The 23987-nt window shown below is 42.1% G+C and overlaps 2 protein-coding genes across 4 annotated transcripts in view; one reads left to right on the plus strand and one right to left on the minus strand.

The window, feature by feature from the left end:
* LOC134537537 (vesicular glutamate transporter 2-like) lies at positions 1–21107 on the plus strand. Of its 2 annotated transcripts, XM_063378082.1 has the most exons (10): positions 1–191; positions 2074–2254; positions 4311–4544; positions 9138–9312; positions 9743–9879; positions 10063–10186; positions 12466–12599; positions 14106–14248; positions 17607–17727; positions 20289–21107. In XM_063378082.1, the coding sequence occupies exons 1-10, from the start codon at positions 187–189 to the stop codon at positions 20490–20492; spliced, it is 1458 nt and encodes a 485-aa protein (XP_063234152.1). In that variant the 5' UTR covers positions 1–186; the 3' UTR covers positions 20493–21107. The 2 variants fall into 2 exon arrangements, with proteins under 2 accessions (XP_063234152.1, XP_063234153.1); XM_063378083.1 differs by lacking the exon at positions 17607–17727.
* Positions 21093–23987, minus strand: part of LOC134537538 (beta carbonic anhydrase 1) — a 14199-nt gene continuing 11304 nt past the window's right edge. For both annotated transcript variants that reach the window (XM_063378085.1, XM_063378084.1), the window contains exon 5: positions 21093–23085. In XM_063378085.1, coding sequence (XP_063234155.1) covers positions 22876–23085 — 210 coding nt within the window. In that variant the 3' untranslated portion in view covers positions 21093–22875. The remainder of the gene's footprint in view (positions 23086–23987) is intronic.

The raw sequence follows: 23987 nt of genomic DNA on the forward strand, positions 1-23987 counted from the left end.
TTGTCAGAGACAACTAGAAGTACTGTAAACAGCGCCCACTATGGAAGCGTTCGTGTCCGTGGCAGGTCATTGCTAATGGGTTGAAAAAAGCGTCCTCCTACAGCAGGATGTTTAATGTGGCTGACCAAGCAAACTAACTGAACTTCATTCACTTAAAGTTCACTATTGTGCCAATACAGCAATAAAATGAGGTGAGTTTGTCTGTGCTTTTTAACGCGTTTGTATCTGTTAAATACGGCAAATATGTTGTGGTACTCGAAACCACGTTGGAATATAGTATTTGAGGGGGGGGGGGGGAGATGTATATTTGTATTTATACCGACTGTTTTCATCTGAACTATTATGCTTCTTTATTATTACACTTTAATATATAATTATATATTTACTAAAAAATTCAATTTATTTCAATATTGCGCAAATGAAAATAATGTATTATATATATATAGATAACATATTTGGCATAAATTATACATAAACCTCTTTTGTGTTATTAACAGATATTTTTGCATCCAGAAAATAAGTGACCACAAAAGAAGAATAAAATATAAAAATTCAAAAGGGAATATTTACATCAAAGTAAATCTGTCAAAAATATCTCGGAGATTACCAACATTTATACATAAAAGACAAAAATACCAACTTTTTAGAAATAAAATTTTAAACTTAAATATATAAACATTATAATAAAATAAAAAAATTGGGTGTCTGTAAAGTCGGTTTACGGACGATAGTTTAACGTGACAACGTCATAACAAAACATTGATGAAATGATTGCATACTTTTATGAATAAAATGGAATCATTTTTATTTTAATAATGAAAGAATAAATACTTGAAATTATACTAGTAATCAGATTTTTAAAATGCAAGAATAATTAACCTTTATTGCCGAAATTGTTGTTGTAATAAGCAATGAAAACCACATTAACTTTTCACTTCACTTTATAAACAGTCGACGAAACAGTTCACGTGTAGATGACTTGTAATTAATTTTCAAAACTGGCGTTTAGCTATAAAGTTTAAATATAATTATGAACAAGTTGTCGTATAAATAAACTGTAATCAAATATCTATCATCAATTATATGAATCTCCATAATTTTTTAGTCAATTGTAACATAACCTATTATTACTGCACTCGCCGCCAGATGCTACTTTTTTTAATAATAAAAGAATAAATACTTGAAATTAAACTAGTAATCAGATTTTTAAAATGCAAGAATAATTAACATTTATAGACGAAATTGCTGTTGTAATAAGCAATGAAAACCACATTAACTTTTCGTTTAAATGTAATTATGAACAAGTTTTCATATAAATAAATTATTGTGATCAAATATTTAACAAAACCTATTATTACTGCACTCGCCGACAGATGCTCCTTTTTTTTAATTATAAAAGAATAAATACTTGAAATTATACTAGTAATCAGATTTTTTAAATGCAAGAATAATTAACCTTTATTGCCGAAATCGTTGTTGTAATAAGCAAAAAAAAACACCTTAACTTTTCACTTCACCTAATAACCAGTCGACGAAACAGTTCACGTGTAGATGCAAGTTGTGTGCTGCCGCTGTTTTTCTTCTCCTCGGACGCAGAGGCCAATCGAGTGGAAGAGAGATAGATGCGGCGCAAGCGTACAATGAGCGTAACTGGACACAGCGTAACGGAACAATGTGCATAACGGGACACTTTTTCGTGCGTGCAGCCGGCGTTCATCGATTTATTAGACGTTGTCACGTCAAAAAAAAAACGAAGATTTCTGAAAGGTCGTAAGTACAAAATTAAAAAGATCATCAAAATATTTCCAGAGACACAAACTTACATTTTTAAAACGGGAGAAATGTTCACCGTTTTTCGTTTAGAGCTAAAATTTCTCAGCTATAAGCCTTAGTAATTATAAGGACCAAGGTGCCGTTGAAAAAATGACGACCATAACGAACACTTTAATCTGGGTTACTAACCGATGATTTTAGCAGCAAGAAATTAAATGACCATTTGTTCACTTGTTTTTCGGTGTGCCTGGCCCTGTAGAAAGAGTACAGTCGCGTGTGTGTTGACGTTTGCGCACCCAGCTGTCACCCGGACGGGCTGGGCCCCGGCTGGAAAGTGTGGCGGCGACGGCGGTTCGTGCTGGTGCTGGCGGTCTTCTTCGGCCAGGTGGTCAAGATGATCCTGAGGGTCAACATGAGCATCGCCGTGGTGGACATGACCGAGGAGCGACCTGTGCCCTCGGACAACGGGACAACTGTCCAAGTGAGCGCGGTGCCTGTTCTTCCTCTTCAGCAGCCTCGGTTTTTTTTGTTGTTTTTTTTTGGTTCATTGTAACTCATGACAACTGATGGTTAAGGACACCTGTATTTCGCGAATACATTTCGTGTCAGGCTATTTCACACATAACTGTAGCTTTTTTCTTAGAGGTTTGGCGAATTGCGGGCGTGCGGCAGTACGGTAACTACGTCCTCATTGGCCCCGTCAAGCGCGGGAAAAAAAAGCCTTCACCGACCACAGCCAAAAATTACAAGAAAAATCTACAGTGTTTTGTAAAATACCTTGACACGAAATGTATTCGCGAAATACAGGTGTCCCTAATAATGGTCGATTAGGTTAGGTTAGCTACGTTATAAATACTTTAAAACATTGTGGACGGTTGATTTTGTTAGGATAGCTACATTAAATATACTGTGAAATCATGTAAACTGTTTCCTAGCCCTGGATAGCTACATACATATTAAAAAGTTATTTGCTAAGCAACCATCAAATGATTTTACAGTATTTTTAACGTAGCTATACTTACCTAATAGAACCAACCATCCACAATGTTTTAAATTATTTATAATGTAGCTAACCTATCCTAATCGACCGCAAAATTTAATGCCACACCGGTTTATACAATGAGATAGAACGGAAAAAAAGCGAGCATGAACTTCGGGGAACTTCGGGGAACTTCGGGGAACTTCGGGTGTGGCTCTCTCGTCTGTGAATTGAAGGCTTCCTCCCTGCAGTGCAGGGGCAAGCCAGGGTTCCCCCGCCTATCGGGGCCTTGCGACGGTGCTTTCTCTGCTGGGGACTACAAGTTTCGAGAATTTCGATAATTCCCCTCGCATGAGGGGAATAGTTAGGTACCTACGTGGTGGGGGAACCGTTAGAGGTGGAGACGGCAGGGGAGAGGTAGAAATGACGAAGCATGCTTACACACTCGCACACTTGCATACTTGCATTCTTACACATTTGTATACTTGCATACTTGTATACTTGCATACTTGTATACTTGCATACTTACACACTTGTGTACTTACACACTTGTATAATTGCACATTTGCATACTTGCACACTTGCATACTTGCACATTTACATACTTGCATACTTTCATACTTGAACATTTGCATACTTTCACATTTGCATAGTTGCACACTTGCATACTTGCATAATAACACACTTGCATACTTACACATTTGCATACTTGCACACTTGCATACTTACACACTTGTATACTTGAACATTTGTATACTTGCACATTTTCATACTTGCACATTTGCACACTCGCACACTTTCATACTTACACACTTGCACACTTGTATACTTGCATACTTACACACTTGTATACTTTCTCACTTGTATACTTTCACATTTGCATACTTGCACAATTGCATTCTGCACACTTGCACACTTAAGACTTGCATACTTTCACACTTGCGCAATAGCATAATTTAGCGCTAGCATACTTGCTTATATATATATAATTTTTTGATCTGCAACCTCAACCAAAGAGAATTACGTTTATTGCACCTAATAATATAAAAAGCTTATAAAGTTTCACTTCTGTCTCGCGTGGACTCCACTAGCACACAATTTTATTTTTGTCTAGTGTTCTGTTTAAAAAAAAAATTATGGACAGTAATGGGACAATGAAAATAAAATTTTTTATTACATTTAAATTTTATGTTCGTGGTTTGTCCGATTTTTACATAACACCATCCAATCTGACGTTCTATCTGGAGGTGTACAAACACGACGTGTCAAAAATTCACGAATCTTAGTTAAAAAATAGTTAAGTAAATTTTTTTTAAATACTCTCATATATATATGTATGTGTATATAGTGAATTTGTTGTTTATGCATCAGAGGTACAGATATATAGTAATTGGACGGTGTTATGCATAAATGAGTTAAACAACCAAAGGAACGAAAATTAGTTAGTAACATAGCTTTGCATATTATTTAATCGACGTAATGTGTTACTGTGGCACCCAGCGCCCAAACACCGAGACCGATGCGCAGACGTGAGGAGCGCGGCGCGGTGTCTGCGCAGGCGCGGGAGTTCGACTGGGACGCCGGCACGCGCGGCCTGCTGCTCAGCTCGTTCTTCTACGGCTTCCTGCTGACGCAGCTGGCGGGCGGAGTGCTCGCCACGCGGCTGGGGGCAGCGCGGCTCTTCGGCCTGGGCGTGCTCGTCGCGTCCGCCGTCACGCTGCTGTCGCCCGCCGCGGCGCGCGTCCACCTGCGCTGCCTGCTGGCCCTGCGCTTCTTCGAGGGGCTCTGCGAGGTGGGGCCTCGGGGGCGGCCCGTCGTGACCCTGTGTCCAAACATGTCCCCGCGTCCGTCGTGACCCTGTGTCCATCGTGACCCCGTGTCCATCGTGTCCCTGTGTCCAAACATGTCCCCGCGACCGTCGTGACCCTGTGTCCATCGTGACCCTGTGTCCAAAGTGTCCCTGTGTCCAAACATGTCCCCGCGTCCGTCGTGACCCTGTGTCCATCGTGACCCTGTGTCCATCGTGTCCCTGTGTCCAAACATGTCCCCGCGACCGTCGTGACCCTGTGTCCATCGTGACCCTGTGTCCATCGTGTCCCTGTGTCCAAACATGTCCCCGCGTCCGTCGTGACCCTGTGTCCATCGTGACCCTGTGTCCATCGTGTCCCTGTGTCCAAACATGTCCCCGCGTCCGTCGTGACCCTGTGTCCATCGTGACCCTGTGTCCATCGTGTCCCTGTGTCCAAACATGTCCCCGCGTCCGTCGTGACCCTGTGTCCATCGTGACCCTGTGTCCATCGTGTCCCTGTGTCCAAACATGTCCCCGCGTCCGTCGTGACCCTGTGTCCATCGTGACCCTGTGTCCATCGTGTCCCTGTGTCCAAACATGTCCCCGCGACCGTCGTGACCCTGTGTCCATCGTGACCCTGTGTCCATCGTGTCCCTGTGTCCAAACATGTCCCCGCGACCGTCGTGACCCTGTGTCCATCGTGTCCCTGTGTCCAAACATGTCCCCGCGTCCGTCGTGACCCTGTGTCCATCGTGTCCCTGTGTCCAAACATGTCCCCGCGACCGTCGTGACCCTGTGTCCATCGTGTCCCTGTGACCAAAAACGTGTCCCCGCGACCGTCGTGACCCTGTGTCCATCGTGTCCCTGTGTCCAAACATGAACCCGCGTCCGTCGTGACCCTGTGTCCATCGTGTCCCTGTGTCCAAACATGTCCCCGCGTCCGTCGTGACCCTGTGTCCATCGTGTCCCTGTGTCCAAACATGTCCCCGCGTCCGTCGTGACCCTGTGTCCATCGTGTCCCTGTGTCTAAACATGTCCCCGCGACCGTCGTGACCCTGTGTCCATCGTGTCCCTGTGTCCAAACATGTCCCCGCGACCGTCGTGACCCTGTGTCCATCGTGTCCCTGTGTCCAAACATGTCCCCGCGTCCGTCGTGACCCTGTGTCCATCGTGACCCCGTGTCCATCGTGTCCCTGTGTCCAAACATGTCCCCGCGTCCGTCGTGACCCTGTGTCCATCGTGACCCTGTGTCCAAACATGTCCCCGCGTCCGTCGTGACCCTGTGTCCATCGTGACCCCGTGTCCATCGTGTCCCTGTGTCCAAACATGTCCCCGCGACCGTCGTGACCCTGTGTCCATCGTGACCCCGTGTCCATCGTGTCCCTGTGTCCAAACATGTCCCCGCGACCGTCGTGACCCTGTGTCCATCGTGACCCCGTGTCCATCGTGTCCCTGTGTCCAAACATGTCCCCGCGTCCGTCGTGACCCTGTGTCCATCGTGACCCTGTGTCCATCGTGTCCCTGTGTCCAAACATGTTTCCGCGTCCGTCGTGACCCTGTGTCCATCGTGACCCTGTGTCCATCGTGTCCCTGTGTCCAAACATGTCCCCGCGTCCGTCGTGACCCTGTGTCCATCGTGACCCTGTGTCCATCGTGTCCCTGTGTCCAAACATGTCCCCGCGACCGTCGTGACCCTGTGTCCATCGTGACCCTGTGTCCATCGTGTCCCTGTGTCCAAACATGTCCCCGCGTCCGTCGTGACCCTGTGTCCATCGTGACCCCGTGTCCATCGTGTCCCTGTGTCCAAACATGTCCCCGCGTCCGTCGTGACCCTGTGTCCATCGTGACCCTGTGTCCATCGTGTCCCTGTGTCCAAACATGTCCCGCGTCTGTCGTGACCCTGTGTCCATCGTGACCCCGTGTCCATCGTGACCCCGTGTCCATCGTGTCCCTGTGTCCAAACATGTCCCCGCGTCCGTCGTGACCCTGTGTCCATCGTGACCCCGTGTCCATCGTGTCCCTGTGTCCAAACATGTCCCCGCGACCGTCGTGACCCTGTGTCCATCGTGTCCCTGTGTCCAAACATGTCCCCGCGTCCGTCGTGACCCTGTGTCCATCATGACCCTGTGTCCATCGTGTCCCTGTGTCCAAACATGTCCCCGCGTCCGTCGTACCCTGTGTCCATCGTGACCCTGTGTCCATCGTGTCCCTGTGTCCGAACATGTCCCCGCGTCCGTCGTGACCCTGTGTCCATCGTGACCCCGTGTCCATCGTGTCCCTGTGTCCAAACATGTCCCCGCGTCCGTCGTGACCCTGTGTCCATCGTGACCCTGTGTCCATCGTGTCCCTGTGTCCAAACATGTCCCCGCGTTCGTCGTGACCCTGTGTCCATCGTGACCCTGTGTCCATCGTGTCCCTGTGTCCAAACATGTCCCCGCGTCCGTCGTGACCCTGTGTCCATCGTGACCCTGTGTCCATCGTGTCCCTGTGTCCAAACATGTCCCCGCGACCGTCGTGACCCTGTGTCCATCGTGACCCCGTGTCCATCGTGTCCCTGTGTCCAAACATGTCCCCGCGTCCGTCGTGACCCTGTGTCCATCGTGACCCCGTGTCCATCGTGTCCCTGTGTCCAAACATGTCCCCGCGTCCGTCGTGACCCTGTGTCCATCGTGACCCTGTGTCCATCGTGTCTCTGTGTCCAAACATGTCCCCGCGTCCGTCGTGACCCTGTGTCCATCGTGACCCCGTGTCCATCGTGTCCCTGTGTCCAAACATGTCCCCGCGTCCGTCGTGACCCTGTGTCCACGTGACCCCGTGTCCATCGTGTCCCTGTGTCCAAACATATCCCCGCGACCGTCGTGACCCTGTGTCCATCGTGACCCTGTGTCCATCGTGTCCCTGTGTCCAAACATGTCCCCGCGTCCGTCGTTACCCTGTGTCCATCGTGACCCTGTGTCCATCGTGTCCCTGTGTCCAAACATGTCCCCGCGTCCGTCGTACCCTGTGTCCATCGTGACCCTGTGTCCATCGTGTCCCTGTGTCCGAACATGTCCCCGCGTCCGTCGTGACCCTGTGTCCATCGTGACCCCGTGTCCATCGTGTCCCTGTGTCCAAACATGTCCCCGCGACCGTCGTGACCCTGTGTCCATCGTGACCCTGTGTCCATCGTGTCCCTGTGTCCAAACATGTCCCCGCGACCGTCGTGACCCTGTGTCTATCGTGACCCTGTGTCCATCGTGACCCTGTGTCCATCGTGTCCCTGTGTCCGAACATGTCCCCGCGACCGTCGTGACCCTGTGTCCATCGTGACCCTGTGTCCATCGTGACCCTGTGTCCATCGTGTCCCTGTGTCCAAACATGTTCCCGCGTCCGTCGTGACCCTGTGTCCATCGTGACCCTGTGTCCATCGTGTCCCTGTGTCCAAACATGTCCCCGCGACCGTCGTGACCGTGTCCATCGTGACCCTGTGTCCATCGTGACCCTGTGTCCAACGTGTCCCTGTGTCCGAACATGTCCCCGCGACCGTGTTGACCCTGTGTCCATCGTGTCCCTGTGTCCAAACATGTCCCCGCGACCGTCGTGACCCTGTGTCCATCGTGACCCTGTGTCCAAACATGTCCCCGCGACCGTCGTGACCCTGTGTCCATCGTGACCCTGTGTCCATCGTGACCCTGTGTCCATCGTGTCCCTGTGTCCGAACATGTCCCCGCGTCCGTCGTGACCCTGTGTCCATCGTGACCCTGTGTCCATCGTGTCCCTGTGTCCAAACATGTCCCCGCGACCGTCGTGACCCTGTGTCCATCGTGACCCTGTGTCCATCGTGTCCCTGTGTCCGAACATGTCCCCGCGTCCGTCGTGACCCTGTGTCCATCGTGACCCTGTGTCCATCGTGTCCCTGTGTCCGAACATGTCCCCGTGTCAATCGTGTCTCCGCGTTAATCGAGTCCCAATGCCAGTGTTTTTCATTTTTATTTATTCCAGTGAATCTTATTTGGGCGCGATCACAGTAAAATTTCAAGGCCAAAAGCATTGTTGCGTCACGTCCCTGACGCGAAAAGAACGGAGAACAGGTACTTGGCCAAAGAAAGATAAAAGACAGCGATTCCATTTTCTATGCAGGATAGGTAGCATGCATCATGTGCTAGTAGGAGGGGATTGGTCAGCCATGGCTGCGATTGGCGCCATGACTAACTCCCCTCACTGACTAAAACTAGATAAGTTGGGCCCAGGTAAAACCTTGCATAGACACAGGGAAAACCCTGGGCTCATTCATGCGGGGTGTGAAAATCGTGCTTTATGCGTGCGGGTTAGTTACGGGAAACAGAAGGATGGATCTGGATGAAGAGTTGGACAGAGTAGAAAAGAGTCTACCATGCAGGGGTTGGGCACTTAGATAAAAGACAGCTGTGAGAGCCTTAAATTTTATATTTGCTACCAGCACTCTTGCGTTCGACCTTGTTCAACCAGCAGAGTTAGGAACAGACAATAGACTTACATAATGCATAGCATGTACTCACAATAATGAGCCTTATTGGCGGTGTCTGTTGGCCGAGTAGCAATTTTAACAGATTTGATAATCTATTGTTATTCTTCCAGGGTTTGCTTGGTCCAAGCGTGCAGCTACTATGGGCTCGATGGATACCACTCCAGGAAAGAAACCGCGTGGTTGGGTTCTCTTTTTCTGGTAACTCGTGGGGCTACGTGGTTGGTTTCAGTTTGTCGAGCCTCATTTCAGAGAAACTGGGATGGCCTTCCATATTCTACTTTTCAGGTAATTTCACTAAATATGCAGTAGACAGTATGGTGTTATAATTCTTGCAATACAACAAATTTAAAACACATCTTTATTAATTCTTGAACTTGCATGTTTCCCAGAAGATGCAATGTATATTATCGTGATGTTATGCACTGCAGGTATCGTGCATTTCAATGTGCCGACAATTAAACCACTTTTAATTTATTTTATGTTATGCTAATTATCTTAGCAGATTATTTTGAAAACAGCAATAGGCAGTTACCTTTTTTCCTTATTTGCTGCACAGTGCACTAAGTGTTTACCAAACAAAATTAAGAATAAATAGTATGAGAAGTACTATAATTGAAAATTCGTGTTTGTAATGTAAGAGCATACGATGATTTATTTTCAAGGTAAGAGGGAAGGAACGTGAATATTCCAAACTATAGTCCTACGAATATTTCAGGTGCTGCTGGAATATTGTGGTTTGCTGTGTGGTGGGCCGTGGTGGAGGAATATCCAGAGAATGACAGACATGTTTCTCCACCGGAGCTGGCGTATATCAAACAATCACTAGGCTCCTGGGAAAACCACTCAAAACAGGTACGTTAAGTGCTGCACGCATAGCCGAACGTTCGGTATTTCAGCCCATTTTTTTTTTGAAAGAAAAGATTTTTTCCATTTCCAAATTTATTTTTGGTTAGGTTATTCGTGACCATTGTTTGTTGTTGTGGAAGCTGAATTTTCACCACGACGAAGCGTGGTCGATTTCTTTCCTTGTCGCAGGTGGCTCCCGTCCCGTACTGCAGGATACTCGCGTCGCTGCCCGTGTGGGCGTTCGTGCTGCCGGCGATGGCCGAGGCGTGGTTCACGCAGAACATGATCACTCAGCTGCCGGCCTTCCTCAGGGGTGAGGGGCCTTTCTCGGCCGCGCCTGGTTCCCGGTACAGCGGTGCCACGTTTCCACAGAGCACTCCGCGGTCATCCAAGTTACAATATTCCCGCTGCATCTTCACTGGGGACAAGATTACAAATAGTGAATTGCGATGAAACCGAAATAACACCGAAAAGCATCGCATAACACTGAAATGCAAGTTAATACGCCATAATAGCACCAAAACAGAAATTAACCATGGAATTAAGCAGCATTTAACCAAAAATTAAATCAAATCACAAAAATTGGTTGTCTGTAAAGTCGGTTTACGGACGATAGTTTAACGTGACAACGTCATAACAAAACATTGATGAAATGATTGCATACTTTTATGAATAAAATTGAATCATTTTTATTTGAATTATCACTATTTTGTATGGATACAAAGGAGGAGTGAAATGAAATCTACAATTTAATTGATAAATTTACTTTTATTTGCACTCATTAATTCAAATATGTTTATTACTTTAACGAAGAGATTATTTTAACTATAACTTTTATACATGTTTGCTATTTAACTTCTTCCAATCTGTGTTATTCTGTTAAGGATAGGACGATGATAGGAAAAGTAGGAAACGAATGGGAGAGTTTCAAGTTTAATGTGCCTCGAAAAAGTCAAATCGATGGTTGTTCCAATCGAGTGGAAGAGAGATAGATGCGGCGCAAGCGTACAATGAGCGTAACGGGACACAGCGTAACGGGACAATGTGCGTAACGGGACACTTTTTGGTGCGTGCAGCCGGCGTTCATCGATTTATTAGACGTTGTCACTTCAAAAAAAGTAATCTTTTCATGTTTGAAACTCAAACAGACAAAAATTGTACCAAAGTATATGGATCAGAAAAATTAATGAAACTTGTTTTATTGTGCATCTATTATTGAAGTAGGAAAACTATTGAATTGAAAATCATGAAGAGTATTCACAAAAAAAATATGTTCACTGCAGAATTTTAAGGGGATGTAAGGGCTGGGTAAATATATAAATATGTATTTGTTGCTGGTTGATGTTTTTTATAGCCTTTATAACACAATTTATTCCACCTGCAACGGAAAAAATCATGCAACTTACTACTGCCAAAGAATGCAAAAATTATTTCTCAGTATGATGAAAAAGCAAAAATACTATGTCACCTCTAGTTAATTTATTACTTCTTTATGTACAATTTGTCAACCTCATGACTTTATTTGCATGGATAGAATAATTCAATCAGGTTATTTATATAGAAAAGATGGACAATGATAGTTTATTAATATGTACACTTAAGTTAAAGTTACATTTAAGCTTCCCTGAAACCTACAGTTTTGGTTTTTCGTTCAGGAGCAAGCACAAAACATCTTGTGGACTCACTTCTCTACTTGAAAACATGCTCAGTATAACTGATTATTCACCTACTTGCTCTTAAGTTGACAACAATGAACAAATTAAAAAAAAACTTAATAATCCACCATGACTCAGGTTATTGTGTGGGATTTATTTATCATTTTACATACCAATATTTGTTTTTTTTTTTTTACTTTACAATTAAAATATAGTAATTATCTTGGTTTTAGATTTTGTCTCACGATCAGTAGTATTATAATTTCAGAAACATTTGCAATATCACAATAAAACAGAGACTAAATTATTCTTGTGGTTACTGTTACTATCTAAACCATGTTTGAATTTCTAGTTAATAGAGCTGGTGGTTTTTGAGTAAAAGCAGTTTTTACAGACAGACAAAAACTTTATAAAAGTTAGATTTGATTCAGGTAAATAATTTGTTAACATCAAAATATTTAATATGTAATAATTTAAAAAAATTATAGACACTTTGATTTAATTGATTTGTATTGATGTCTTCATTCATGCCAGCCAATCGAGATCTTCTTGAGTATTCGGCTGTAACTCGGAATTCAGATTCAAATGACTGTCTTACACAGCATCTTGATGGGTCCTTGGCAGCAGGGGTGCAACAACAGGGGGGGGAAAGGGTATTTTGTCCCCCCTCTGAAACCTTGAAGTGGGGGCAAACAGGGGCAAAGAAAGTGCTGTGTGATCAATTTTTAGATAATAAAACTGTTTAAATAGCACCATTTTCCACCTTGAAATACAAATTTTCCCGGGGGAGGACCCCCAGGCCCCCCCGCTTCAATAGGGCAGATCGATGATTCTTTATAAAAAGGTATATTGACCCCCCCCCCCCCCCCCTTTTGGAAATTTAGTTGTTGCGCCCCTGCTTGGCAGCAAATGAAAGACGGTTGTCCTCTGCTTCCAGACGTGCTAAGGACGGACGTGCAGAACTTGGGGCTCTTGTCCTCGGTGCAGCATGCCGTAATGGTGGCAGTCCTGTACGCCTTGGCCCCGGTCGCAGACGCCTTGACCTCCAGGAACATCCTCAGCATCACCACGGTAGTTCTCTGTGCCGTAGTTCCGCCTGTGGGGAAGGGCATTCTCACAGTGAGAACATCATGTACATACCCTGGTAATCACAGTGTTGTTTCAGCATCTGTGCAATACTGAAGATGCTACATTGTGCAGTACTAAACAACTTCCCCTCCTCTCGCAATAGCATAAACCGGCTACCTGTACATTTTCCTCAGGCAAATGGGGTGACACTTCACTCCACATCACCATTGATCGGAGGGTTTTTTTTGGGTGATATGAATACCTCAAAGCTAAACGGGAAGCCTGCAAATTTAAAAATAGATAGCAACACATGTTTAACCGAAAAGGAAAATGTTTGTTTTGGAGTGGGAACAAAGGCATGAGCATGGGCCCCGGAATTGAGCGTTTCTGACTTCTTCCTGTGGGGTAACCTCAAGGAAAAGGCTTTCAAACATCGTCCTCACACCTTGGAAGGAATGAAGATGTCAATTCGGAAGTGTGCCGAAATGTGCCGAAAAGCTGTCAGAGTTACAAAATCACCTTCATCAGTGCATTGCTGCTGATAGCCACCATCTTCCCGATGTGATCTTCAGAAATTGATTTTTTAAAAAATGGGGATGTATACTGACTGAGTCCAGTAAAATGAACCTCATTTCTGCAAGTTGTTCGGTTATTTTTAATATTTTTAATATCTTCAATGCATTTTGACTATTCAAAAGTCTTAATCAATACGGTTTTACCTGATTTAAGAGTAGTATATTTTAAAAATTACAAAAAAATAAAGTTGCACTAAAATTGTCAAAAAAACATTTTTTCATAAAAAATGAACAGTATTAAAAGAATATGTGTGTATTGGAGTAGCTAGATTATTACCTGTTATGCAACAAGTTTTATTTTGTTGTTTTAGGATTGCCCCCATAGCTTCTCTCACAGGACCGGCACTGCACATCACTGCCGTAATAAAAACTGTGCTCTCCCCTCCAATGACGGTGACAGTTTCCTCCAAGAAGCCTAAGATGTCCATCAAGTGCTGTCCCTGCCCGAACACGCCCGAATATTCACCTTCGGCCAACCTCGGGATTTGTTATATTTTTGCGCAGGAAAAATGAATTCAAATATTAAAAGTGGTCGGTTAGGTTAGCTACATCAAAACACTTTAAAACGCTATGGACGGTTAGTTAGGTTAGTATAGCTACATTAAAATAAACAGAGACATATAAACATACATAAATAAATCCGAAGTTGGCCGAAGGTGAATATTCGGGCGTGTTCGGGCAGGGACAGAACATGATGTACATCTTAAGACTTCCAGTTTCCCCCAGTCCTGCAGCTTCACGACAGCTGAGCGCAGTGGCGGATCCAGGATTTTGGTCTGGGAGGGGCTTGACCCAGCTGAGGCTAGGCTTTATCAAGGCAAACACTAAAACAATAGTGGACCCAGATGCTTTTGGAGGGGGCTTCAGCCCCTTAGCCCCCCTACCCTTCTGGATACGCTACTGGCTGAGCGCGGCACACGTGTCTCCCCCACAGGTGCGCAAGCTGTACATGTGTGGCTTCCTGGCGCTGGCGGGCGGCGCGATGGCGCTGACCGGCTTCCTCCGCTCCAAGGCCGCCATCATCGCCAGCCTCTCCGTGGCCCAGAGCAGCGTGGCCCTCGTGTGGAACACCGTGCTGTGAGTGGCGAGTGCTCTCGGCTGGGAACCCTCACAGCGACCACCAGATCTGCGCTTGAGGAATTGGTCATTACTAGAGACATGAAAAATTTGCGGATTCATTTCGTGTTTTGCTAAAATTCAAATAATTTTACCTAAGTGCCGCTTCTGCCATTGGTTCACTGTTATTCTGGAAGACTGAGCGCCAATTAGAAGTGCCGAATCACAGGCCACCCAGTCGAGACGACTCACAAGTCATCAGCTAATGAACAGTTGGCATTTGCCCGAGTGTGCAGAGGATATTGGCGTCTATCCTGAATGTCAACGAACCTGCGAATTTTTCCGGTCTCTAGTCATTACAGGTCTCAATTTACTGAACAAAAATATGAATCATTTCAGAATTATATATTTTTTTATATGTATTTGGTACATAGTTAAGACATAGCCTAACAAATTTACTAAATTACCCTTTTTTTTAATGATTTAAATACAAATTTTTAGAAATGAGGTAATATATATTTTTTTATTATAATAACATATGAAATACTGTGAAAACTATTAAATAAAAATAACATGGCTCAGCTACACTTGTAATTCACACATGTAAATATTTTAGTATTAACTGCATCAGTTTTTTTATCTTAGATGCAAAATAAGTGAATGCAGACTGTACCCAAATCCAAACAACAAAAATACAAACTAACTTATTCAAATTCAACCTAAACTTCTGGGCCCATCACTATTGTCTCAATATTCACCAATGTAGAAGATTCAACTGTGCTCAATTAACTACTATCCTCTACTGACCCTCCTACATACATTCTATCTGATTTGAAATATTGTTTGGTTATGTCATATCAGTACGCTTGAACCATTCAAACGGTTACGTTTTCATCACGTATGGCTCTTCTGTAGTGGTTACGTAGTCTATAGGGTAAAGCATAAAAACCCCCAATAAAAATGACTTCTGAATCTTTAACATTGATTCACTTGTAAAGCTAAGGCCAATTATTAAAAAAAAACAACTATAAAGTAGAAATCAATGTGGCAAAGTTCTATACTATCATCACAGGTGAGCATGTGACAATCTAGTAGCACGATGCAACATTTATTAATTTATTATTCAAAAAATCAAAAGCACTGGAGCTTTACTTTTTCAATAAGTTTGTATAGCGATTACTATTTTGGTATCGTAAATTTTTTAACAAATACAATGATGATAGCGCATACATCTGCCATCTATTGGACTGGTGTGGATGACGCCAAGTTTTTCACGTGCGAATACTGAAGCTATTTTATGTTGGTTTGCATGGGCGTAGATCCCGGGGGGGCCAGGGGGGCCCGGGCCCCCCCTGGAATTCATGGGCCCCTCCTTGGGGGGGCCCACTTCGTGATTTTAAAGTTAATGGTGTACACAACATATATATCAGATTATTATTTACAACGATGACAGACACTTTGACATGCTTTACATTCCTACCTTCGAGTTCCGTAGTTATTTTCCCCTACCCCTTCTGCGAAAGCCATGGTATGGAGTTTTCCAGTGAGAACTTTGAAACCCTTAATTCCTAGAAACCGTTCATTCCAAAGGACGAAGCTAGGGTAGGGTTCCGTTAGCATTTCCTCCCCATTGTTACCCACACTACCTTGTCCTCTGAAACGACAGTATTATAGGTTTCAGGTAGTCTGTTTTTAAAGTGGTTTTGCTCTCGTGTGCGCCAGTCTTCTGCTTTCTTGGCAAACATCAACATGGATAATTTTGTGACGCGGAAGAAACGGAAAACAGAATCTGATTCTCACCTGGTAAGCTTGATTGTTTTATAAGTAGTGACTATTATTTAGGTAATATATTTTATTTAAGTGATTATGTAACGTTATTTTTTCCAGTAAATAAACAACTTAATACTTTAACAGTAATTATAGCAGAATTTAGTTTATTTACGAACTTAAACTTATATACCATTTTCTGGAATTTTTTTAGCTCATCTCCATTCTGTAAGGCTAGCTGCTCTGTACGTTACATGTGAATATACAGGGAATAATTAATTCCTCGTCAATATGGAATTTGAAATCACTCCCCTTTTATTATCAAACGATAATTTTCACAATTCATGGCCGATAATCACTTTATAACATTTGTTATTTGATAACTGTAACACTGCACGAGTAAACAGAAGTAAGATTGAGAAAGAAGTATTTAAACGTTACACATCCGTAGTTAAGTTAATAAGGAAGCAAACGCGTCTCTTTAATAACTAATCAAGCGGTATATTTTAACTAAATAATATTCACTGCCAAAATACTGATTATACTAAAAATAAGCCGAGAAATGTATGTGGTTCAATTAGCTGTAGGATAAATTTCATAGTTCTATCACCGAGATTTTTCATTTGTGTCATTAAGTTTTTTTCTTTTTTACCTGGTTGATGCCTTTACTAAATAAAATAGTCTTTAAGTGTTTTAATATGATTCGTTCATTTGATGTTTATCCGTTTATTAGCTTTGGAGCTTTGGGTTTTTAGGGCGCATCAAAAACTGTGAACAAAGAATTTCACGAACAGCATTTGAATCGCAGTAATTATGTGATGCGAGTCAAACTCGCGCACAAAGGGTTCTGTACCATTATCTATAAAAACGGCAAAAAAAATCATGTCTGTTGTATGGGATTGGTAGCCCCACTTAAATATTTATTTTATTCTGTTTTAGAATTTCTTGTTATAGCGGCAACAGAAATACATCATTTGTGAAATTTTATTCTGTTTTCACGTTTGTTGTATGGGAGCCCCCTTAAATATTTGTTTTATTTTAATTTAATCATTTATTTTAAAGTGAATATATAACTAAATATTCTGTGAATATTTCAAGCGTCTACCTGTTGCCGTTTTCAATATCGAGCAAAAACGAACAAAAAAATCACGTTGGTTGCATGGGAACCTCCTTAAATATTTATTTTACTATGTTTTTAGTATTTGTGTCTAACTATCACGGTTCATGAGATACAGCCTGGTGGCAGACGGACATACAGATGGAAGGACAGCGTTATATTCACGTATATTATTTTAATAGATTTTTTCATGGATATTTTATGTATTTAGGTTAGCAAATTATTCAAACATGTTTGAGAGATCATTTCTTATAGTCATTAATTAATAATTACTAAAACATATGTTGCTCTGCTTTATTGTTAAAATCACTTACGTAAAAATTAAGTGTATAACATACGAGCTTATCATCCAGAGAAGACTTGTTTCGGTTGACCTCTAGCGCAAAATTTTTAAACCACAGAATTCACGGGCCCCCCCTGGAAATCCTACAGATTTGCGCCCATGTATGGTTTGTATTATATTTGATAAAAAATTTTTGTGTGTCCTTCCTATAGCGTTAATCAACTGGACCTTGCGCCCCAATTCGCCAGCATCTTGGCATCCTTGCAGTACACCGGTGCGTCCGTCTGTGCTGTCATGACGCCGGCTCTGACTGGCTTCCTCACACAGAACAAGGTACCTCGCGCCCTCGCTGAAAAGCTCCAAGCAGGGCCGGATTTAGGGGAGGGCAACCGGGGCGAAAGCCCCGGGGCCTCCACAAACGGAGGGCCCCCACAAACGGAGGGCCCCCACAATAGAGACTTCGGAAAAAAAATCTTTCAAATACCGACAAGTAAACACTAGTAAACATCTTTTCCTTTGATATTCTTTTTTCGCTGTTTTACCTTTACCCACAGTACTTTGTACATACATGATTATATTATTGTTAAATATTAACATAAACAATTTATCTATATTTGTTCACTCCAATCAGGCATTCAGTAAAATATCGAAATGCCTAGTCAGCCTATTCCCCGTATTTGCGTGTCGATACGAGATACGACGGTACCTGTTTCCCCAGTTTTTTGTCTGTACGATCCGTCGTAGCGTTGACAAGTGTCCGCTGAGTGGTGTGCTTGTAGCAGGGAATCCCGGAATTTGATACATTCTCGTGCGTCTGAGAAGCTACAAACTTACGAACATTGTGCAACAAATGTAAATCCTTTCGAATTTTTGCGGACGTATTTTCATCGTTATCTTGTAATCTACAATATAAACCGAATGTCGTATTTGATCGTGCAATTATGAAAACGTGTTTATCATATAATTCTTGTCTCCGATTATATTTATGTATGTTTTTTTAATACGAAGAGAATCTACTTGATTTCACAATAAATTATTTACTGGAAAACTCAACTGAAAAAAATTGTTCATTTTATTTGGAAAATAATTTGGGGCCAGGGGGCCTCCGCTCCTCTGTTGCTCAGAGGCCTCCAGACCTCTAAATCCGGCCCTGGCTCCAAGACATTGCTGTAACAACTCCAGTGCACTTTTGCCACGGAAAGAAATGGCACGTTCCCGACAAATCCAGCTAACATGTAGACTGTATCACAGCAGCTTAAAAATTCAGAATTTTCAGAACATTCAGCTAAATAATACACTTTTTATCAATAATGTATTTTACTACTAACAAAAATCATATAGGGACATGACTTATGCACTGTCAATACTACATATTTGTTAAATGGTTCTGAAATCACAAATGTAATTAATAAGACATTCGTTCAAAGGGGAAATGCCAGTTAAGGATTAATGGTTTGATGGACTATTGTGCAGTTATAGTAGCCCCACTGAGGTCGACATGCCTACCGACCCAATGATTGACGAAAAATTATGCTCGAAATGAACTGGTAAGCAAAGTGTTGCTGTTCATGATGATGCGTTGAAGCTTGTGCACAAGTTAAGTGCTTGTGTATACGTAAGTTTACGGAGAAATGCATCCATTGCATTTTATGTCACATGCTTAAGCACAGAGAGGTAACTTGTAAGATTACATTGGCCTTTGACCCATTTGGGTACCATTAATTATGAGTAGGGACTATATTGTATAATGATTTGTAATAATATCGAAATAACACCGAAAAGTAGCCTATGTCAAAACAGCAGAACACTGAAATGAAAGTTAACACACCATATAGCTCCCAAATGCAAGTTATATGAGACAGTGAAAGGAAAAGTGGTGTAAGTCACTGCTTTTACAGTATTGAGTTAAATACCTATCAGTATTCTCCATGATCAAATCTATTAGATGGAAAGATGGTGCAACTCATACCTCTCTTATTGACTGCATAGATAGCAACATGTGTTTAACCGAAAAGGAAAATGTTTGTTCTGGTAGTGGGAACAGTGGCATGAGCACGGGCCCCGGAATTGAGCGTTTCTGACTTCTTCCTGTGGGGTTACCTCAAGGAAAAGGTTTTCAAACATCGTCCTCACACTTTGGAAGGAATGAAGATGTAAATTCGGAAGTGTGCCGAAACGTGCCGAAAAGCTGTCAAAGAGTTCCAAAATCGCCTTCATCAGTGCATTGCTGCTTATGGCCACCATCTTCCCGATGTGATCTTCAGAACTTGATTTTTTTAAAAATGGGGATGTATACTGAGTCCATTAAAATGAACCTCATTTCTGCAAGTTGTTAGGTTATTTTTAATAGCTCTTCAAAACTGATACACACCTTTTGCCACGCCCTGTATAAAACAATGTGTAAATAATGTTGCAGTAAAAATAAAAAATTTCTCAATAAATCATCTTAGTCTCATAGGAGAAACATTTTTTTTTTTAAATAGTAGTGGAGGCCTTACTGGTAACAAATAATTTGAAAAAAATATTTAATTAGAATCTAATATCGAATTATGTATTCACAAATATAGAATATTTTTTGTGTAGTCGCAGACCCCTACTATTGATAAGATTTAAAGATCAAACAAAATTAAAAACCACAGAAAAAATAAGAATCGATTATGAATAAGTTATTGAACAGGGGTGTGTGAAGTCATTCAACCTGGCTTGATATAGGAGTTCAAAAGGGTTAGGAAACAGTATTTTATGTTACCGTGTTGGCCAAGTCATCTTGCCTAGGTAACATTAGTTACATGATTATGTACTAGGTGAAGGATTCTTGAACCGTATTCCACTGGAAAAGTTGTAAAGTGAAATTTCACTGTGAAAATCATTTCCTCGCTGGCCGGTGTTCGCAGACGGCAGAGGAATGGCAGTTGGTGTTCTGCATCTCCGCGGCGTTGAGCGTCGCTGCGGCCTGCTTCTACGCCGTGTTCGGCAGCGGGCAGCTCCAGCCGTGGGCCGGAGGCAGAGGTGAGATACTTCACGCTAGCCCCGAACAAGTGGTCTTGCAGAGTGCTAAACCCTCGGAGGAACTGTTACCTAGCCCGTCACAACAATGAAAACGCAAAAATATACAGAACTCAGAAACTAAAGAATGTATTTCCTCATGGGTGCTCCACCACATCAGTTCGGTCCCTAAGTGTACATTTAGAGGAAACTTCTAATTATCTGTTTAAAATTATTAATCTGTCAAATGAAGTCTTTTTACTATAGGCAAATATTTTTACATTATTTGCGTTGCCTTTAGAGATATAATTATTCCTAAGTGACTACAAGTAAGCCTAGTAACTGCAGATATGTTTTTAAACAACCGTTTTTTTTTCATGAATGTTTTCGCTTCAGCTTAGATTTTAATGTTCAAAGTATGAACTTTATTATATTTTTGATTTTTGCTGTTTTAATAAACCTTTAATTTTGTGAATTCATTATAAAAAAGCTGAGCTATTAAATTTTTCAAATACTATTCTTTTGCTAGATGTTTAAAGTGGATCATGTTTTTCATGATAAGTCGTAAAAATGTGTAATAGAACTAAAAAGTTCCACTTTTCTTAACAAATTTATGATAGCCCTTATTTGTCATTTGTACAGAACATTGAATTTTGTGTGAATTTAAAGGAATTTAAGAACTATTTACACAAATGTAATGACCCAATAAAAATTTACAAAATATAAAACTTTAATATTTTCAAATACATACAACAAATATTTCCATATAATCTGTAGTAAATTTGCACTTATCATAACAACATTATTGGAATCAACTGTTGAAACATATATGGGTTGTTTACTTCATACTCCAATCAAACTCAATTGTGACTGTGTAAACGAGATTATATTAATTTATGGATTGAGAACAAAAGATATGCATTTCCGTAATCATCTTGTGCCATCCGCAGAAACAAACGTTCGTGTTAGTGTAAATAATTTCACATCCAGGAGTAAAGACTATCTTTTGCAAGGAATGTGTGTTGGAGTGTATACATATAAATACTCGCTAGGTAGTGCCCCCACATCCCTGCAAGGTTTTTATACAACAGGTGCGGCAGAAAAACTGGTAATTTTGAAAGTGCTGTAAAATAAAATATAATCATTGTTTCATAAATTTATTGCCACTAGGAAAGTGAGGTCTGGTGAAACTAGGGGCCATGCAATATTCCCATTTGGAAATGCCATTTTATGTCCTTTAAGGTGGTAGAAGTTACGTTGTCTTTAATATTTACAGCCCTTTCAAAATTGCCCGTTTTTCTGCCGCACCTGGTACATATTGAATATGAGTATAGATTTGTGATTAAAATTTTTTACCTAATTCTGGAAGGGAAATAATTACGAAATTTGGCAGGTGTGTTGAAACTTACAATCATCAAAATCATGCCTAATTTGATGATTATAGATGCCCCTTAAGTATTAAAAATATAATTGATCATCTTGAAATTTTACACTTATTATGAACTTCAAATTCATTTATCTTTACATATTATATATCCTTAACAAGTTTGAATACGGTTAATTGGGAAAATACTTATTTTGTATTTTAGGTATATGGCAGCAAGTCATCAAATTTAGAAGGTACATTCATACATCTAATTGCCTAAAACCTGCCGAATTTGATGATACTATATGCCATGATGCACAGTTTTTCATTTTTTTCAGGGGTTTAAAATTTAAAAAATTTCTCCTATTCGGAATTTTCCCATCAGTTATGGGACAAGATCTATATATGTACTGTCAAAATTGCAAGTTTCTAGCTTGTATTGAAGTGGGTTAAAATGTGTATAGATGAGTCAGTCAGTGACTCACACTGAATTTGAATTATGAATGCTGAGCTACAAGCATTTATGCCCTATTGCATTGACTTTCCCTGAGACTGAAGAGGCAAATATGCCGAAACTAATATGTTACATTTGAGGAGTCTTTCAATTTTATTTCCTTTAGGCTTAGAAAAAGCGTAGATCATTGTTTGGAAAAAGGGCTCAAATTCTTAACAATAAAAAATATTCCACCCTAACTACTAAACATCACTTTGACTCACTCAACTAAAAAAAATGCATGCTTACGGGCTCCGTGCCAATGCAACGTACTGACGGTGAAGTTAAGCAACCTCTAAAGGTACATCAAAACATTAGTAAAACAAATGATGGAAATTAAAATAACAAAAAAAAATTTATAAACAAATGACTTGACATATTAAATTATTTGTAGGTATTAGTATCATAAAATTAAAACTGCACAAGGTTTTTGCACATTAATTTTTGTTGAAGTTTCTTATAATAGTAACTAAAAATTAGTAAGAATTGACGAAAGAGGTTGCATTCTTCAACATCAGTGTGTTTCTGCTGTGTGCAAACAACTGGATAAGGCAAGAACGGACAATGTCCTGGTAACGTGAGGTGATTGTGTTCCCGGTCCGGCTCGACTGCGACCGGCGTCGCGGGGGCGGGGGCGTCACGAGTAGTAGGTCTTGACCTCGAGCAGGAGCTGCTTGATGGTGTCCTCGCTGATCTCGACGAACCGCTTGCCCTGGCGGCTGAAGTAGTAGATGTTGCCCGTGTAGATGTCGAACCAGAGCGCGTGGATGTGCAGCTGGTGCCGCTCCAGCCGCCTCTTCAGGAAGCCGTAGCTCGCGATGTTCTGCAGCTGCTGCAGGCAGTTGATCTGCGGCCCAGACAAAAACAAGACACGGGGTTCAGGCGGGCTCTCTCACGCCAGCTCGGGGCTACCCCTTGGTGTCTCCTTGCCACGACCGTTATGAGGGGCTGGTCCCCTAGCGACCACCTCGCTCACCCCCCACCTCCCCCGAGCCTACAACAATGTATTATTATCATCATCATCATTTAGTTGAAACTTCACATTGTTTATTTTCATTATCCCGGGATATTTGTACTAACCATCCTTCACTAAATGTAACTGTTTACCCTCAGAACAAAAACAACTGAGTATTACATAACAACCATACTTCTGTATTAAACAAATTAGGTAGCACTATAACTTTTTGTAATTTCTAGGGACCATGAAAACACTTTGTATTAAACATGGTTTTTACTGATGAGGTTTCACTGTTATTTAAGTTTAGTGCTGTGTGCAGTTGATTACAGGAGCAGGGGTAACCAATGGGAAGCGAGCCCGCCGACCATTAGCAGCACTTGTTGAGTCTGTCTCTCTCTCCCCCCACACGCAGCAGGTGGGACCTTGGCTGTTGTAAGTTACTGCAGCAACGTCCAGCCAGGTGCATTTTCAGATGGGTGACCGCAACTCCACCCAAAACAGTTGCCAACAAGACATGGACGGCTGGGGGAGAGGGGGGTAAACGAGGAAACTGACGTATGCCGGCAGTTGTGGAGCACGGGTACTCGTCAAGTCATCACACGCAGTTGTTATGTCGAGTTCTCTTATTGAAAGTCTTATTGCCTTCTTTCTTAAATGGGGCTTGAAAGGGATAAGGGGTTATATAAAATAAGGTCTCGACCATTAACTTTAGTTCCACTTCAGTTTACTACTAACTATTACAATTGTCAACTCTGTCACCCGTCGAGTTAAATCTATAAAATAAATGTAAG

This window comes from Bacillus rossius, chromosome 12 (assembly GCF_032445375.1).
Source record: "Bacillus rossius redtenbacheri isolate Brsri chromosome 12, Brsri_v3, whole genome shotgun sequence".
Classification (NCBI taxonomy): Eukaryota; Metazoa; Arthropoda; class Insecta; order Phasmatodea; family Bacillidae; genus Bacillus; species Bacillus rossius.

Bases quoted from the DNA above. Each gene is read 5' to 3' on its own strand.
- LOC134537537 (XM_063378082.1), top strand. The intron at 2,255-4,310 runs GTGAGCGCGGTG...GTGTCTGCGCAG, and splicing joins ACAACGGGACAACTGTCCAA to GCGCGGGAGTTCGACTGGGA. The intron at 10,187-12,465 runs GTGAGGGGCCTT...CTCTGCTTCCAG, and splicing joins GCTGCCGGCCTTCCTCAGGG to ACGTGCTAAGGACGGACGTG.